The sequence below is a fragment of the Limanda limanda genome, chromosome 19, assembly GCF_963576545.1.
Source record: "Limanda limanda chromosome 19, fLimLim1.1, whole genome shotgun sequence".
NCBI lineage: Eukaryota > Metazoa > Chordata > Actinopteri > Pleuronectiformes > Pleuronectidae > Limanda > Limanda limanda.
In genome coordinates, this window is record NC_083654.1 from 22,181,145 (window position 1) to 22,200,926 (window position 19,782).

Consider the following 19,782-nt stretch of genomic DNA (forward strand, 5'->3'; position numbering starts at 1 on the left):
ATAAATTAAGACATGAATAAGTCCACAAATACATTTAGAAGTCTATCAATAAATAAACACAAATAGATAATTAATTAATAGATATTTGGGTCAGGGTTAAGGTTAGGCTAAATAAAGTCGGTGTGACAAATGCTATTCCTATATTCCTACATTTATTTATTTCTGTATTTCCACATTTATTTGTAGGATTACAGAAATAAATAAAAGTAGAAAGACGGAATTAGCATATTTAGTGTTTTTATTAATATATAATTGTGTGGTGGATCATTTCCCTGTAGTTACACTAGTAGTTGTACATATACTATATATTATGTCTGTATATCTGAATATATTTGTCTTCTCTGGGCTTCTGTAGAAACGTGTCTGCCTCAGTGGTCAACGAGCTGCTCCTGATGTAGATGAAGCTAATGGCATGGCAAAGAAAACACAAATCATAGTTTCAGATAATTATTAAATAATGAAAACATAATTTTCAAAATACACCAATACAATGTGAAAATGGCGCCATCTACCGGTGAATCCACTCAACTGCATCTGTCCTCTGAAGTGAATGATTAGTTTTACTGTAGATTTATATTCACTGTTGTAAAGAGACATTTAAAGTCGTTAAAGCTTTAAGATTCAGTCCAAACTCATTATCAAAGATGATTTTATTTACATAAATCTCCTTTTAAAACAAAAGGCAAAATCAACACTTTTTACCTTTTTAAAAAGCTTTCAGAACAATCACCCGAATAATCCTTCATCGCTGACACATGTCAAAAAGCACAGCTTTCTAATCATCATCATCATCATCATCATCATCAGCCCCCATCTCTTCCTCATTAAACATAATGCATTCCTCACAGCTCATTGTCTGCGGCCTGTAATTACAACAGTAATGAACACGGGTTTGCAGTCAAACCTTAAAGACGTTCAGGCTGTGGAAGTCTAAACAGTGTTAATACTCAGAGTTTGTGCTGGACCGCTGGTCGCTGAGGGAGGTGAAGCAGCACAGATCAAAAGAAAGAAAAATGAACTTTCCAGACAGTAGTTGTTTTGGATCAGTGTTTATAGGACGTCTGCTGCTGAGGCTCAACTTTTCAACAAGTATCAACTGAGTGAACCGAAGCAGGCGGAGCTCGACTACAACAAAGGAGGATCTGAACGTGTCCAGACCTTCCTGCAGCTCTTCTGTCTCTTTCTCTCCCAGGGCTGGAAATGTTTCCGTGTATTGAGAGAACTCTTCCAGCCCTGCAGCAGGAGCCTGAGTGGAGAAACACAGTCTGTGCCAGTGATTACAAACAGAAAGAAAAGTGCATCGGCCGAATAGAACTGCTCGTCCAACATGACACAAGGGATTCAGCTACTTTTTTCCATTTGAAAGAATCAAGTCTTTAAAGGAGACGTATTCTGTTCATCTCACCAGAGCTGCTGATTTGCTTCGCCACAGGAAGTGCAAATGTGTGACATCACAAAGCTGCAGACATATCTGTTGGACAGCTGACGAGCTGGTTCAGGAGCTCCTTTAACCAGACTTTGGGCTTTTTAACTTTATAGAACTTTAACATCCACAGAAAAACCGTTATAACACACAAGAGGAAAGAAACACTGATAAAACAAGATACATCTCCTTTAAACCTCCTCTTCAACTAAACCACTGGCACCTTTTCATACGTCGTACTTTTGGGACATTAAAATTTAATGAGGAAGAATTCATCATTTCACCAAATACTTTTCTTTTTTGAGAATACGACTTTTCTTGTTTCTTCCACTACATCTCCAAACATCTGCAGCAGCAATTTCTGGGTCTGAAACAAGAATTCAACCAAATAAAACAATGAAATGTGCAAAGTTTCATTTTTAAAAAAATGTTTCTCTTATTCTATGGGAGGAGAGTGCACGTGTGTCGTTTTATTACATGTACAATAACGTACACAAATGTAAGCAAGGTCGCACAAGGGACCAGTAGTAATGGTAGAGGTATATCAGTGATGAGCAGCAGGTCACTGGTTAATGCTTCACCTCGGACCTTCTCTCTGGTTGGTGCAGAGCCAGAAGAAAACTGCTTCACTCGCTCTCTGAACAGATTCACAAACATTCTGCTGGAGTTCGTTAAAGACAAAAATGCTGAGCAGGTGTTTCTCACGTCGGAGTTTCCGGTTTAGTAAGATTTTTAAAAGGCCAGACGTCTTTTAATAACTCCCCTCCCCCACGCAGGACGAAACAGGAAGTCTCTTCTCAAATTCTTGGCAATGTGGTAAAACCAGACTGTAAATAAAGATGGACGACATGACGGCTTCACAAAAGTAAAGCCAAAGCATTATAAGCCCCGCCTCCTCCATGTTAGCAGATGGGACATGGACCGAACTAAAAAGTCAAAATACACGTGAAAGAAATGTTTGTCAAAGATGGTTTCAGGTCGTTCTCATCCCACCGATGTTTGTTCAAGAGTTTATGATCAGTTTGGTTTTAATTAGTTACTTGATGATATAGAAATGGACGGAGACGTCATGATTGACAGCTGAGAGCGATTCATCAAGCGTGTGCATCAGGATCTCAACCGCACCATTTGGATCTGAGCGACTTTGGCTTAATTTCTTGCTCCTGGGAGGAAGAGGAGACGCGTCGTCCATCTTTATTTAAAAAATCTAATAATTGAGAATGTGTCGACAGCAGGTTTGAAATCTAAAAATCAGGTTTTTCTCCTTTCTCACATCCAGCAGCTTGAATTTGTTAAGTCGCTCCACAGATTTGTGGTTAATGAACAGAAACACTGCAGCGTTTCCCCGGTAACACAAAGCAAGGAAACACAAACTGCATCTTTAAGACAGCGTCTAAGCACATTATACGTCGGCAGGCGTACACACGCGTGATTACACAAATTTCCCCCGATCACACACAGATAACCCTCAGGGCTGCACGAGTGGTGATGTCACTGGTGTGTTTGTGTCGTGCAGATTCTCAGAAATCTGATATTTTGATTTGCTGATGATCAGGTTTGAGGCATCAAGAGATAAAATGTGAACAGACGGTTGTTTCCAAACGGTTATTATCAGGATCTCCAATACTTCTGGAATAAAGTAAGAAATATAAACAACACTATGAGTTCATGCAGCCCCGACACACTCACCCACACACACACACAAGCTCACACACATGCACACACACACACACCAGCAGCAGTTACTCTTTCCACGAGCCCTTAAGAGTTAATCCCAAAATCAAATGAAAAGAAACTAACAAGAAAAAAAAGACGCGACTTCCCTGACATTTTCCAGAAGAACTTAAGATGCAGAAGATGTTTTATAATTATTTTTAACTTAAATATAATAAAGACATTTGTTTTCTATAGATCTGTTCTCCTCAGTCCTCGGTGGAGTCAGTGTCGTCATTGATATAATCCTCTTCTATCGGCATGCTGCCGTTCTGAGTCCCCCACTCGTCCTCGTCGTACTCTATGCTGTCGTTGTCCTCCAGCAGCTCGTTGTTGAGCTCCCCCCCGCCCGCGGCCTGAGCTCCGGCACCCGCCCCCCCCTCGGCCGGCAGCTCCGCGGGGGGCTGTCCGTGCTCGTCGTCCCCCGGCGCCGGCGGGGCGGCGTCGGCGGCGTCCTGCGGCGCCGCGTAGTTCCCATTGTTGTTGGAGAAGGCGGCTCGGTCCCGGCTCTCGTCCTCGATGTAAACCCTCTGGTGACACATGGGACACGTGTCCTGGATGTAGAGCCACTTCCTCAGGCACAGCGCGTGGAAGTAGTGGTGGCACGGCGTGATGCGGGCCGAGCTGGAGAACTCCTGGTAGCAGATGGCGCACACGTCATCGATGTCCCTCAGCTGCTCGCCGCGGATCTCCGGCAGCGAGTTGATCTTCTTCACGGCCGTGCGGCGGTTGATGAAGGTCTTCCAGCCGTTCTTGGCCTGCAGGTAGATGTTGAAGTAGGCGTGCAGGCACATCATGCAGGCGCGGATCTTGCTGCCCGACTCGAACATCATGGTGTAGGCGCCGTTTCCGAACATGATGACGCCGAACAGGAACTCGATGATGTTGCCTGTGGAGCGCACGTAGTAGACGTAGTCGTCCAGCTTCTCCCACAGGACGTTGGAGAAGCCGTCGACCATGAAGAGGCCGTAGACCGTCAGAGACACCACCACCTGGAGGCAGAGGGAGGAGTCACAGGTTCTGCTCCTTCCATCCAAGCAGCATCAAACATTCATGGAAACATCTTTACTTTTAGAAATGATAACGTGAAAACTATTAAGTATTACTTCACACCATAAATTCAAGGAAATATGGGAAACCTTCATGCAATTTTTGGAAAGCGACCAAGTGGAAATTAATGAGTGAAACAGAATAAAATAGCAGCACCTAATAGGATGAATATTAATGGCAACTTACTAATATTATGAATAAGAGAACGTTATTTTATCTAGGCTTTTGATTTGATTTGATTGATTTGAATTTAATTTATTTGTATTTGTATAATTATGTCTTTATTTACTTCCATTTATTCTTATATATTTTTTTTTAATTTTATTTAATATTATTTAAGTTATTTAAATCTGCCTCTTTTTCTTTACCCTGAGTGTTTGATTGTGGGTTGGGGGTGTTCATAAACGTTTGTATGTTTATAAATGTTTGAATGTATGTTTATTATATGTAAAACTCAATAAATATATTGTTAAAAAAAAACATACCATAGTAACACATGTGAATCTGAGTTCTTTGACATGTGTTACCACTGGTTTCAGCCAAGATGCTGCTGCTAGTAAAGGAAACATGGAAGTGATCTGTGCAGGATCAGCTTTCTAATCGTTTATGAGCAAAGAAATATACTTGAAGATAAACATGATATGTTTTAGTGAGAAACACTGAACATAACTTTGTGCTTTCACAGGTTTTGTGGTCTTAACTGCAGTGATATTCAAATTAAAGTCCTAAAAGTAGAGCAACACTATGAAGCAAGACAAAACCCATAATCAGCTCATAATCACTAAATAAACCTGTCTCCTGCTCTGTGGACCTGTACAACACTCTGCTCCATATACACTGACTTCACATCATATGTGATATGTGTTCATATAAACCATATTGATATTATATATCATTTTATACAATATTGTCTTTTGCACTCTGTCTACATATTCTTACACTCATAGTATATTATATTACCTATTGTATAGTCAAATACTTATATTTATACCTCTATTATATATTATATCATACTCTGTATGTTCTTTGTATATATAAGTCTATATACACATTTTTATACAAGTGTACATGTTATAATTATAATTATATTACTACTATTATTATTATTATATATACTGTTGCTGCCATTATAACTATATACTGCTATTATATTGGTACAATTACTATCATATGTAAATATATATTATGTTATATTATATACTATATATACTGTACTATTTTTATATACTGTCTAACAATAACATTACCATCATATCATCAGTACTATTACCATCATCTTGCCACTGCACCTTATCTACCTATTTATCTTGTGTTTCTGTTTTTATTCTTTCTACCTCAATATTTTTTATTTTATTCTATTGTATTTTATTGTATTCAAATATACCGGCTGCTATGACGACATAATTTCCCTTCGGGGATGAATAAAGTAATGTATCTATCTATCCATCTATCCATCCATCCATCCATCCATCCATCCATCCATCCATCCATCCATCCATCCATCCATCCATCCATCCATCCATCCATCTAATCATAACCGTCTCTGACCGATTCACAGAAATCAACGAGACCCGACCATCAAAACCAATTCTGAGAAGTAGATTTGATAGTTTCCAGGTCGAGAAACAGGAAGTAGCAGGACATCACTGGATGACTCAGCAGGAAGTAGTGCATCATCAATACTTCACCTTGAGGCAGAGCTCCACGCAGAAGGCGGTGACGGCGAACAGCCAGGTGTTCAGGGCGTAGTGATGCCACAGGCTGTAGCTGAGCGCCACCGGCAGCACGAACAGCGCCAGGGACACCAGCAGGACCGGGACGTGGCGGCGCACCGAGGACACGTGGGAGGCGCTGAGGGACATCAGCACGGGGTCGGTCATGCCGTGGATGAAGTGCAGGATGGCCGTCAGCAGAAGGCACATGTTCCGGCTCAGACGAACCTGCGGAGGAAACGGTTCTCGTTCACTTCAGTCTGTTTCCTGCACTTCACTGGAGCAGCAGTTTAGGTTTAGATGTTTTCTGCTCATACAACGACAATAAAGGCGTTTTATTCTATTCTATCATCAGAGGTGAAAGGTCAGAACATAGGTTCTACATCCATGGAGAACCCATTCCAATGGTGTCTGGATTAGGACTGGGTTCTGACGTCTCCACTCGTCAATAAACCGAACAAGGAAGGAAATAGATCAAATAGAGTGTAACAGGGTAATAACACTGTGGGTGAAAAGGTGAAACACCTGAAGATACTGTAGCTCTCTAGCACCCCCTGCTGGTTTGTAACTTTAGTGCTGAAGACCACCTTGTTCTAGGTTCTAAAATGATTTATGGAATTAGTCTCGAGTGGAATCTGTGAAGAACTGTGGATCTGCAGAGACGCACCAGACGTTCCTCCGGGTCCAGGCTGCTGAGGCCGGTCTGCAGAGCCAGGATGAAGAACAGGACCGGAGCCACGAAGCCCAGACGCTTGTCCTCCTCCTCCGTCGAGCCTGAGGAGACACCGGACTTCAGACACATTTTCACAGCCAGTGCGTTTGTACACGTGTGCAAAACAAACATGCCGAGGTACCGATGAAGGCCAGGATGCTGAGGCCCAGGTAGTGAGCCAGGGAGGAGATGACGGCGCTCATCCCCAGCACGGTGAGCATGGAGTCACAGCCGGAGATGATCAGGTTACTGGTCAGATCCCAGAACACGTCCCAGCTCAGCAGGAAACTCTGGAGACAGAGAGGCACGTCAACATAGATAGATGGATAGATGGATAGATGGATAGATGGATAGATGGATAGATGGATAGATGGATAGATGGATAGATGGATAGATGGATAGATGGATAGATGGATAGATATAGATAGGTAGATAGGTAGATAGATAGATAGATAGATAGATAGATAGATAGATAGATAGATAGATAGATAGATAGATAGATAGATAGATAGATAGATAGATAGATAGATAGATAGATAGATAGATAGACAGATAGATATAGATGGATAGATAGATGGATAGATAGATATAGATAGGTAGATAGGTAGATAGATAGACAGATAGATAGACAGATAGACAGATAGACAGATAGACAGATAGACAGATAGATAGATAGATAGATAGATAGATAGATAGATAGATAGATAGATAGATAGATAGATAGATAGATAGATAGATAGATAGATAGATAGATAGATTACTTTATTCATCCCCGAAGGGAAATTAAGTCGTCATAGCAGCCGGTATATTTGAATACAATAAAATACAATAAAATAACAAATATTGAGGTAGAAAGAATAAAAACAGAAACACAAGATAAATAGGTAGATAAGGTGCAGTGGCAAGATGATGGTAATAGTACTGATGATATGATGGTAGTGTTATTGTTAGACAGTATATAAAAATAGTACAGTATATATAGTATATAATATAACACAATATATATTTATATATGATAGTAATTATACCAATACAATAGCAGTATATAGTAATAATGGCAGCAACAGTATTTATAATAAAAGTAGTAATAATATAATAATTATAATTATAACATGTACACATGTATAAATATGTGTATATAGACTTATATATACAAAGAATATACAGAGAGTATGATATAATATATGATATATAGTAGAGGTATAAATATAAGTATTTGACTATACAATAGATAATATAATATACTATGAGTGTAAGAATATGTAGACAGAGTGTGCAAAAGACAATATTATTGTATAAAATGATATATAATATCAATATGGTTTATATGAACATGTGTTTACTCTCCTGCCTCCCACAAGGTTTCTCTTTGTGTTGTTCTTTTCAGAATGCGTCCAACACCACGACAGGAACATGTGGAGGCAAGAAACTAAAATAGATGTATAAACAGGGTTCATACACATTTTGACCAATGGATTTCCATGACTTTTCCATGACTTTTCAATAACTTTAAACCAAATTTCCATGACCGAACATTTTGTGAAATCTCGGTGTATACACGAAAAAGTGACAAAATGTAGTATTCAAACTAACAATGAGAATTCCAAGGCATACAGTATACCTTAAAGTATGCCTGCTTATATTTTTAGCGTATTCCTTTAAAAGCATATGAATTATTTAAAACATTTAAAGCGTAAATGAACAACATGAAAATATGAATATGACAAATTTCCATGACTTTTCCAAAACTTTTGAGAGATTATTATTTTCCATGACTTTTCCAGGCCTGGAAAAACACATTTTAAAATTCCATGACTTTTCCAGGTTTTCCACGACCCTACGAACCCTGTGCAAAGCCTGATCCTACCTGTGAGTTTGAGCTCCCGTCTGCGGCGCCACCTGTGGCATCACCGCTCTCCCTCCTCACCGCCTGCACCACGTACACCAGGATCAGCGCCTGGGCCGTGACCCGGGTCAGCCAGAACACCCGCAGCACGTCGGGGAACCGGATCCTCTTCCACGTGTCCTCCAGCAGCAGCTGCAGTCCGTAGATCCGGTACATGTGCCGCACCAGCAGGTAGACGTACCGACACGAGTAGTAGAACCACTTCAGCCTCATGGTGAGGCACACGGCCGTGTTGAGCGCCAGCGCCAGGCCCGAGAACACGGCCACCAGCTGCCTCACGTCCGCCGGCAGCTCGATCATCAGGCCCCACAGAGGGATCATGATGTCCAGCACCACCAGCGCCGCAAACACCGACTGCAGGTTGAGCAGGAACACGTAGCCCACGCCGAGCACCAGCTGCACGGCCGCCATGCCCAGCCACAGCGTGGGGCCGTTCCGCGGCAGCAGCCGGAACCCCAGCGCCGCCTTGTAGTAGGCGCTGTAGAAGTCTATGTGGGAGGTGGCGTAGTAGTTGATGAGGACCGCCGCCATGCCGACCAGAACCGCACAGAAGAGCGTGTAGAACTTGAACAAGGCTTTCTGGGAGAGCAGCAGCACCACGCTGGAGACCAGCACACCTGAGACACAACAGGCAGACGCACAATGAACAAAACGCACAACTGTAACACAATGACTGAGTGTGGCTCGTGAATAGGGCTGCAAAGGGGCGGAGAGTTTCTGGTAAATTGCCGGAAACTTTCCGGAAACTTTCCATGGGAAGTTAAGCTCGGGAATTTTGAAAAAAAAATAAATAAATAAGCAAATTAAAAGCTGAGCAATATAAACATCTTCCATCACATGCACAGATAACTCCCAGCATGCTTCACTCTACAGCAGGGCTACTGAGGCCCGCTGTAGAGTGCAGGACTAGTCAGGTAAGTTTCCATGATATTACTGGGGAAATATATTAGCATGCTGATTGAGGATTGTTCATCTGTTCATCTAGACTATTTCCATTCATTTATCCATCAATTGTAAAATATGTTTACAGACGATTCCAATTGTTTGGCTAACTATTTATATCTCTGGCATTGCATTAGTGTTTTTTTTTAACAAACTTGTTTCTCATCTTATTCTACAGAACAATGCCACGTGCACTCTCTCATGTGTGGAGACATTTCACCTCATCCAATGTAGAAGGAAAGGCTGTGTACATTTGCAAATACTGTGCAAAGACCTATGTTAAGAATGACACAACGATGCAGAAGCATATAGTCAAGTGCCCAAAGTTTCCTCAGGGCTCAAATCAGCCTATGACACAACAAAATGTTTATATTTATGTCTGTATATGACAAGGTAAATACAGTTAGTATAAATTACCCACAACATTTCCAGTTTATTCCCGTTAATTCCCGTATATTCCCGTATATTCCCGTTAATTCCTGTTAATTTCCATGGAAAGTTTCCAACTTTGAATATTCCCAGAATTTTGCAACCCTACTCGTGAACCTGTCGGATCAGAAGCTCGTCACAATCCATCAAAAACAGAAACTATCATGTGAACAGCAGCGACTCGACCCAGATGAGCAGCAGCAATCAGACCGGTTCACTTTGTTGTTTTTGTTGTTGTGTGATGAGTCATGTATTTGTTTAAGCGAACAGATAAAGGTGAAAAGTTCTATGTGTGTTTTCTTATTAAGTTTATTCATGCATTTCAAGGCCTATAGATACAAATATAATAAACATATTTTACTCATTCTAATGAATACTTGGTTTAGTCCAGATTATGTGGACATGCTGACATTCTTACATTACAACCATAGACTGTAGATATAGATTACAACACACATGTCTAGCTGAGTCAGATTTTGAGCTGAACACCATTGTTTCTTATACTTTAAACATGTTGCACTTTGTTTAATATGCAGACCTAACTTTTTTATTTTGATAAGGGTTCAAACTTTGATATCTTTTTGAGTTGCACTGCTGACTCAACTTATAAGCCCTCTTTAGATCTATTTTTATCACGTTGGAGTTGCTAGTTTAAACCTACAGTTTTGCACTTTAATATTTGAGCCTTTGTTTACATTTTGTTTTGTGCTGCATTATACGATGACACACAGTTTGTTGAAAATTAACTGAAATGAAAATGGTCAATTTGATTTTTTTGGAGGAAAATTAATCGTTTAGATTAATCGACTAATCGATAAAATAGTCGACCGAATAATCGATAGAAAAATAGTCGTTGGTGGCAGCCCTGGTTTAAACATCAGGCCAAAAGAAACCGGAGTGTCCTCTAACCTGGTGAAGAGGAGTTAAAGTTTAATATATAGTTTCCAGGCCCTTGTACACAGTCACATTGACCTTTGACCCCTGGACTCTAACTGAGAAGCTTTGCATAAGGACAATATAAATCCAACCTGCAGGGGTTTTAAAGCGGCCGCAGCCGGCGTCTTATTTCAACGACGTGTTTATAACTTTTAAATCCAGTTACATGTGGTGTTACACTGGGATTCTGAGCTGGGCCTGGACATGAAGGGAAGTGGGTCGAGGACCAGTGGGACTCGGTGGTCCGCTGGCCGACTTAGAAAGAACCGGATTTGTCCCCTTGTCTTTCCAAAGCTCTCGGCCAGCAGCAAAGCGCCTGAGCCGCTCAAAGGTCCACGAGCTGTTCAAACGTTAGGCAACGGGCGGCGTGTTTATCTGTCTGACGCTGGTTTCCTCCACAGAGAGAAGCTGCAGCTGCTTCAGTCTCTGTCAGGAGAAGTCAAACTATTCAAAAAGTTTTAAAAGCTTAAATCAAGTCACGTCTGCCACAAAAAACATAAACTCAAATAATGAAACTGCTTTGACACATCTGGTGTTCCAAGGAATTGTGAAAAACTTTGTTTGGAAAATAAAAGTGAAAGTGCCTCAGGCTGCACAGAGGACAAACAGCTTTTAGATTTCATGATCATAATGATTAGGATTAAATAAACAGAAACTTAATGTACAACAGCTTAACCTCCTGTGTGTTAATGAAGAGGAAGTGAAACCGAGATGTGTGTAACAATAATATATAAAGTAAACACGACTGAATAGAGTTAACATGAGTTCTAGGCCGGGGTCGTGACCTGTTCTAACTTCTTCTTCTGTGGAAAGTTAACTGAATATTTATTTGTGTTGTTCACACTAAACAAGACTTTATGATTTGTCATCTTGTGCTTTATGACGATCTGATCTGAGAGTAAAGTTTATCTCTAAAGTTCAAACCCTCCAGATCTCTAGTTTTCTACAGGACTCATCAGAACTGGTCTTCATAGAGACTGGAACTGGAGGAACCAGATCAGCTGCAGGTGGTCTCCTGGTGGAGCAACAGTCTAATCGATTAATCGACTAACACGGTGGCGAGTCGGAGTTTAGACACAGAACCAGCTGCGGTCCTGGGACAGCGGGCAGAGGGCAGGAGTGTGACCGACTCTCAGGTGCCCTCCGCCCGCCACGGAGCCCCGGAGGACCGGACCCTGACACGTCACCTGGACCCGGGCTAGCGGTTAGCTCGCTTGTATTCAGCGGCTTTACACTGAATCGGGTCGGAGGAGAAGCGGTCAGACCCCGGGTCAGACCCCGGGTCTCTGGAGCTCCGGCCGGGAGACCTCAGCTCCGGCCGGGCTGACAGCTGCCCGCCCCCCGGCTGCTGGTGACAGCTCCCCGGACACTCACCCGTGACTCGGACCAGGACCTTCCCGGTCGCGCCGGCCCACCCGGAACCCGGGTCGTAGTAAGAGTTAAAGATGGCGTCGATAATAAAGATGCAGGGAACTCGCAGAGCCACGTCCAGCACCGCGAGGGCCTGCTGGCCGATCCGGGCTTGAGGTGACGCCATGCGGCCGGAGTGTGGGGCTGTGGTCCCGGGAGCCCCGGTTAACCTCCAGGTAGCATCCGCAGTGAGTGACGGTTCCTCCCGCAGCCTCCGGGTGTCTCCTCCGGCTGCTCGTCCGTCCACGGCTCGTCTTTAATGTCGCTCCGCCTCCATGTGAGGACCGACTCGGGCTGCGAGCCGCCGCCGCCCAGGGCTCACCTCGCTCCGGCCTCTGACACAGAACTCTGCGGGGATCCAGGGGAGGAGAACCGGCCGTTAGCTGCTAGCTGTTAGCTCTGATGCTAGCTCTGCTGCTAGCTCTGTGGAGACGAGCTGCTCTTCCGCCGTGTCGTCACTTCCAGCGTCAGAGGGTGTGGGCGCTGACGTAGCACGTTCGAGCCTCGTCACAATGTCCTGGGTCGGTTTAGTTTCGTGTTGCTAAGCAACAGACTAACACATAAACCCTATGAAGTCCGCATGTTATTCCTTTCTGACGTCATTTGTACCAAAACATAATAACAGCTTTATATCCTGGAGACAGATGATTGGCTGATCTGCTTCTGGGCTCCAGACCAATCAGATGCTGCACATTCCTGCTTCCTAGGGTCTAATTTAAACAAACAACTTTTATACTTGGAAAAAAGTTGTTTGTCTCATAGGGCTTTAACATGTCACACCATGTTAAAGCCCTATGAGACAAATTGTGAATTTGTGAATATAGATAGATAGATAGATAATAGATAGATAGATAGATAGATAGATAGATAGATAGATAGATAGATAGATAGATAGATAGATAGATTACTTTATTCATCCCCAAAGGGAAATTAAGTTGTCATAGCAGCCGGTATATTTGAATACAATAAAAGACAATACAATAAAATAAAAAATATTGAGGTAGAAAGAATAAAAAAAGAAACGCAAGATAAATAGGTAGATAAGGTGCAGTGGCAAGATGATGGTAATAGTACTGATGATATGATGGTAATGTTATTGTTAGACAGTATATAAAAATAGTACAGTATATATAATATAACATAATATATATTTATATATGATAGTAATTATACCAATATAATAGCCGTATATAGTAATAATGGCAACAACAGTATTTATAATAAAAGTAGTAATAATATAATAATTATAATTATAACATGTACACATGTATAAATATGTGTATATAGACTTATATATACAAAGAATATACAGAGAATATGATATAATATATGATATATAGTAGAGGTATAAATATAAGTATTTGACTATACAATAGATAATATAATATACTATGAGTGTAGGAATATGTAGACAGAGTGTGCAAAAGACAATATTATTGTATAAAATGATATATAATATCAGTATGGTTTATATGAACACATATCACATATGATGTGAAGTAAGTGTATATGGAGCGGAGTGTTGTACAGGTCCACAGAGCAGGAGACAGGTTTAGTGCAGTTCTGTGATGGAGGCTCTGACAGAGGGGGAGGAGTTGTACAGTCTTATTGCGTTTGGGAGGAACGATTATGGGCTATACAAATAAAATTTGATTGATTGATTGATTGATTGATTGAAACACATCCCAGTACTAATGAGGGAGGGAACACGAGCAGTCACTCAATCAAGCGAGTCCAACAGCAGTGGTGTATAAAGTACTTGAAAGCCATACTTGAGTAAAAGTACAGATATCTTACTTGAAAGTGACTCAGGTAAAAGTAAAAGTCACCCGTCAGAAAATGACTTGAGTTAAAATCTTAGAGTCGCTCATATTAAATGTACTTAAGTATCAAAAGTTTCTGGTATTGAAATGTACTTAAGTATCAAAAGTAAAAGTACAAGTAACCAAATTAAAAGTGCTAAGTGTTTTTTATAGTAATCCTATACAGACACAAAACATCCCAAAATTGTTCTCTTCAGGATTTATTTCAACAGTCTGAAAAATCAACACTATTTATATAATGTATAATTTAACACATTTTGAACCCAAGATGCTGAGGTTAAAATAGTAATGGACAAGTGCATCTGAACTTCTAGAGACAATCAACACAACAGAATAAACAAGTGCCTCTTGAGTCTTCCTAAGAACACTAATAAACCAAAGTATAACCACTAAAAAAGTCTGTAAATATAACTAAACATGGACCTTTCATCAGCAGCACGAGTGATACACAATGCCCCTTATGATGACTCAGCAAAGGGAAACTAGGCACACAAAATAAGATAGTTTCTCTTTTGTTAACAGCCTGGATACATGCAAGTACAGAGAAGAGTTTTTTTGAATGCTAAATTACATCTACAAAATACATCCAATTGAATATCTTAAGGTGCAAATTTGGTTACAGTATTTTGGTGACTTTATTTTGAAGTTTATAAATGATCAGTGTTTTGCTTGACGGCACTTCAACACTAACCTTTTGTGTCTATGAGCTGTATTGTGTAACTGCCTGTATACCTGCCGCCAGCTTGTCCACGCATCTACATGTAGCCTGTTTATTTATCATAAGACTATCTTCACTGCGGTTGTGTTTGCATTTGTTTCCAGCAGGGTGACACTACACCTGTAGGGTCTCTCGCCTGTAGGGACGACAAAGTGAAGACACAACCCTGCTTGAAGTTGTACACATTAGCCAGTTTGTACAATACATATATAAGACTCAACAGCTTCTAAGTTGTGTTGAGTCAGCACAAAGGGCGACTAAGGATTGGAATTGGCAATATATAGATATATAATATCTTTGCAAAAATTAAATTGGCATTATAGTGAGTGGAAAACTGAGCCTGATTACCCAGGGTTCCATTTGGCGAGGTCCATTAAAAAACCTGAATTGTGTGCGTGAATATGCAGTCGAAAGTTGTTTTTGCGTTTGCTTATATAATTGGTTGTGTTGTTTGTTTTTCCATCTCGACTTGTTTTAAATCTGTTTGTTTTGTTTTCGTGGATGTGTAAGACTAAGTAGACACGGCCAACCAATGATAGTCTATTTACCAACAGTTTTTGTTTAAACCAACTACTTCCAATATTTTCTTTAAGACAAGTTAACCACTTGCTGCTTTGAGTTATGTATTAACCAGTGGAGTCTCCCTCTGCTGGTCGGTTGAGAGAATACAAGTTTCAGGCACTTCTGCATTGGCTTCTCTCTACAGACCTGGAGTCAGTTCTTATTTACACTCAATAGTTTTGACTTAAAACATGAATGAAGAAATATGGTTTCGCTGCGGGTGAGGCAGAGATCCAAGTCTCTCTCTATCCGGAGAGATGGGAAGGAAAATCAAACATAACTTTTCAAAACTTTCTTCTTTATTCCAAATAAAATGAATCAGATCTCAGGTCACAACTGAAAGTGTTGACATTCAACCGACTGAAAGGAAACAAACAATAAAACATGAATGTGCAGCGACTGGAGAGAAGTTAACTGCGTCAGAACCGGATGTCTTGATGAAGATGTCTCTTCTTCACAGCTTCTATCAGAAAGAATGTCTTTAACAACTAGAACAAGAACATGTGGACGTGGTGTCGTCTGTTGTCCGTTGGGCCGAAGCTCTGCGACCTTCTGTCCTGCAGCTCTCGGACTGGGAGGAGTCGAGCGAGCATGGCCGGTTAAACCCCTCCCCCCCCGTGGACGATGTGGCGTCTGATTGGCTGTCACAATGTTCTATCAACTGAGGAGCGTGTTGATTGGACGAAGCTCACTGGACGTGTCATTGTGTAACTTCCGAACAAGGAGTCATTACGGAAAGTTAAATACGCAAAAAGGTTTATTGGTTTTCTAAGTGGGCGTCAACTTAATTCTGAAATAGTTTAATTTATATCAATATTTTTTTCGTTTTTATTAAATATAAATGATTAATATTTCTTACTTTCTCTTTTGAAGGAAGAAAAACCAAACTAATGACATGAAATCTGAAAATAATCCCGTGAATTAAGAAAACAGTAGAATTAATTATGAATAATTTTTTATGGGAAACAGAGCAGATTTATTTTAGCTCAAGTGAATTTAATATGTTTCCATTGATTTCATTGTTTATATTATTTAGCATAATTTGCTTAAATTTATGTTGTAAATTGTATTGTATACAAACTCTATATAAAATATATATCATACGCAAAATAATTGTTGAAAATGAAAAGTCTTGACTTCAAATACTAAAAAGTGAGAATACTAATCATAGACAAAGGAAACACTTCAGAGTAATGTAGATAATTGTATTAAATAATACAGGGAAATTTGTACTAACTCGAAATAAACAACTTGTTCACTTCCTTCATGAAACATTCAAACTGAATAACATCACTCAGGTCTGAGACGTCACTGTTAGAAAGCAACAAATATCTGTTTGACCAAAACTTAAGGAAGTGAAATATGTTAATGATCTGATCTGGAGGAACTAGACGTCTTCTTAGAGCCTTCAGCACATTTGAGTCTGACAGGAAAGATTAGAACAGTTTTCGAGCTGGTGTCTGACTAAACTAAATTTATTTCCAAATTTATCCTCATTGATGATCCCACAGCAGGAAAATGGATGAAACTGAAGTTCTTTATAGTATTAAGTCCACAAGAGCGAGAGGAAACACAGATGGTGAGTTTTAAAGTATTATACTGAATTCTGAGTGTACACCTTGTTTTATATTATTATTATTATTATTATTATTATTATTAATTTGAGATGTTAAAACAGTGAGTTGTTCATTTGGAAATTGTTCATTTTCATCAGTCTTTGACTCGGTGGACTTGACTTCCTTGTTTTTCCATTTTGTAAAACTGAAACATTCCAGAAGTCTCCAGGATTCGTCCCTTGTGTTTTTCTGTTTGACAGAAACATGAACACTTTAACCATCAGAACATAAATGTTCATATATGTATATTTTTGTGTTGCAGTGGCCACACCCTCTACAGATGAACCCGATTATACCAACGTCAATTACTCAGAAACTCAGCGACCTGGTGAGTGATAAACTGCACGGAACTATTTTAACAATCATGTCACATGTTTTCAAAGGAAAAGACCAAACAAAACAACATTATTGATTTTTATTTGTTCTGGTTTTTCATTGTTGATTCTGAAGACACCACTAATGACCTGCAGACCTTTTCAATATTTTCTGACTCTGTATTATAGGAAAAATAATCTAAAGATCAAATGATAATGGACATAAGTCAGCTGCAGCCATATTGTTGTGTATACTAAAGTAAAAGAACATTCCTGTCTAAACCTTGAGTTCAATCACATAATAAAATGTGTTTTCTATCTTTAAATGATTTTGATCCTCATATACATTGCATCAGGTTAGAACCACTTCTGTGAATAAATGCTCATCGATAGTTTGAGTAAAAAGGAAGTTCAATTCTATTTAAAAGATTAAGAGAAGAGGTAAAAACTGTCAGCTTGTGTTTCTTCTACAAAAGCGTGACAATAAGTCAAAGGTGTGAAAAAAAAAAATGAGGAAGTGACCGTTATGAAAGGTGTGAGAAATATTTATAGTCAACTCAAAAGAAACAGTCGAGCCTTCTACTTCCTGTCGGCTACACTCGCTCTTTAATCTGTTAGGGTTGATTTCTGTTGGTCGTTGGTCGACTGTAAAAACAAAAGACATGAAAGTGGGACTTCATCTCAAAGACCATTATGAATATTAGAAATGTATCTTCATCATCTTTCTCTTCTGCTGTTGAACAACCTGCAGCATCAAGCAGGCGATCGGGGGTCACATGGGAGCGAGTGGCCCTGCTGGTCCTCAGTGTTCTCCTGGCAGCTGCCCTCACAGCTCTTGGTGTAACCCGTGAGTTTGATTCCTAGAAGTAAACTTTTCAGAACGAGTCATAAAATCTGTCCAAACACTTCTTGAAATTATAACTTTTACTTTTAGATGTTTGTTTTTGTAGATGTAAAATCAACAAATGGAATTTAACAACATGTCAAGTTAATGATTCTCCTGCTCGTCATCAAGAACTGACTCGTTTATGAAATGAAGGTTTAACCTTTACTGATGAGATTGTCTTTTTCTAATCAGTTTATGAAAATACTCAAACCAAGAAGAGTCTCCAAAAGCTTCAAGATGAATGTGAAGCAAAACATCTCTCAGGTAAACTTCTTCATTTTGTTTCTGAAGGTTTTAAGGTTTCATCCGCAGCAAGGTCACTTCCTCTTAAAGTAGATTCTTCACATTTCTGCTTCTTCTCTGTTCAGATGATTCTGATGAAAGTTACATTTTGTTGAACAGGAATTCTCTTAACATTTGTCCCATTAGATGTTTAGTTAAATTAAAGCGTGATAACGAGAAGCATCGGACGTCTCAACGCCTGCCGGCTCCATCAACCTTATGAAAAAGGGTTTGTCACCTGAGTGCAATGCATTCTGGGATAGGTTGGGACAGGAAGGATCCACCCGTTGGAGCCTTTGTTTCTCTGGGTTAGACGGATGCATTTGTCGGCCCCATTTGAAGGAGCCTCTGATATGGGACAGCGTAGTCACTGCCCCTGGATTAAGACACAGCTATTGACTGTAACTGCAGTTGCAGAATAGCTGCCTTGCTCAAGGGCAGTGTACCACCACCCTCTCAAACTCAAACTTTCATCAGTCTTTCAAAACTCTTCACATTCAAAGTCATTGCAGCTTCCAGATCTAAAGTAACCAGTGATTTCCTTTGCTGTTATCTCTCCAAAGATGAAACATGTCCGAGGTGTGAGGACGGCTGGGAGCCACATGGAGGAAAGTGCTACTTCTTCTCCTGGGTTACTTCATCCTGGAATAAGAGTAGAAAACAATGCACATCAATGAGTGGAGACCTGGTTGTGATAAACAACAGAGAGGAGCAGGTATAAAACACTGCTGCAGGTCGATGTTCTCATGTTTTATCACATCGTCACAGATAAATCACATTCTCCTCTTCAGAGATTCCTGCAGTCTACACTGATGGAAAAAATGGACGAACGTTCTGACAAGTTCTGGATCGGACTGACAGACTCAAAGAAAGAGGATGAATGGCTTTGGGTGGACAACACACGACTGGATCCAAAGTTTGTAATTGAGAAAACACTTTTTGTCATCGACGTCAGTATGAAGGTTTTCATGGATCCGGTTCTGTGTTTCACAGTTTGACGTTTTGGCGTGAGGGCGAGCCAGACAACTGGGCATGGGATAATCCTGATGGACAGGACTGTGTGAGGATGGGGGAGAAAGACGGAGCCACGAACCTGAAGTCCTGGGACGATAAATACTGCAAATGGCCTCAAAAATATATTTGTGAGAAACCAGAAAAAGCATGAGCCTGAAATCCAGTTGGATCAGATTGAGCTCGAGTCTTCAGCCACTTTCACAAACTGAGACATGATGCTTTATTAATGAAGATCTTCTCCAGACATAAACAACTTTGAATAATATCTAGAGTCTCATATGTTCTTCAGTTTCCTTGTTATTTTAAAGTGACGTCTACTCCTCCCTCAAATAAAA

The 19,782-nt window shown here is 40.3% G+C and overlaps 2 protein-coding genes across 2 annotated transcripts; one reads left to right on the forward strand and one right to left on the reverse strand.

Annotated features, from left to right (window-relative positions):
• Positions 1-631: 631 nt before the first annotated feature.
• rnf139 (ring finger protein 139) lies at positions 632-12,694 on the reverse strand. Its single transcript, XM_061092294.1, has 6 exons — positions 12,198-12,694; positions 8,478-9,133; positions 6,753-6,900; positions 6,566-6,672; positions 5,875-6,126; positions 632-4,128 (listed from the first exon to the last, which is right to left on the reverse strand). The coding sequence occupies exons 1-6, from the start codon at positions 12,358-12,360 to the stop codon at positions 3,346-3,348; spliced, it is 2,109 nt and encodes a 702-aa protein (XP_060948277.1). The 5' UTR covers positions 12,361-12,694; the 3' UTR covers positions 632-3,345.
• Positions 12,359-19,766, forward strand: LOC133025775 (hepatic lectin-like). Its single transcript, XM_061092517.1, has 8 exons — positions 12,359-12,397; positions 12,445-12,625; positions 17,214-17,279; positions 18,017-18,112; positions 18,344-18,415; positions 18,997-19,148; positions 19,225-19,349; positions 19,427-19,766. The coding sequence occupies exons 1-8, from the start codon at positions 12,359-12,361 to the stop codon at positions 19,596-19,598; spliced, it is 903 nt and encodes a 300-aa protein (XP_060948500.1). The 3' UTR covers positions 19,599-19,766.
• Positions 19,767-19,782: the final 16 nt, after the last annotated feature.

Excerpts from the sequence above, each read along its gene's own strand:
- LOC133025775 (XM_061092517.1), top strand. The coding sequence starts at position 12,359 with ATGCGGCCGGAGTGTGGGGCTGTGGTCCCGGGAGCCCCG. Across the intron at positions 12,626-17,213 it reads CCGGCCGTTAGCTGCTAGCT|TGGCCACACCCTCTACAGAT; the intron begins GTTAGCTCTGAT and ends TTTGTGTTGCAG. Across the intron at positions 17,280-18,016 it reads CTCAGAAACTCAGCGACCTG|CATCAAGCAGGCGATCGGGG; the intron begins GTGAGTGATAAA and ends AACAACCTGCAG.
- rnf139 (XM_061092294.1), bottom strand. The coding sequence starts at position 12,360 with ATGGCGTCACCTCAAGCCCGGATCGGCCAGCAGGCCCTCGCGGTGCTG. Across the intron at positions 6,673-6,752 it reads CAGCATCCTGGCCTTCATCG|GCTCGACGGAGGAGGAGGAC; the intron begins GTACCTCGGCAT and ends GTGTCTCCTCAG. Across the intron at positions 6,127-6,565 it reads TGGACCCGGAGGAACGTCTG|GTTCGTCTGAGCCGGAACAT; the intron begins GTGCGTCTCTGC and ends TTTCCTCCGCAG.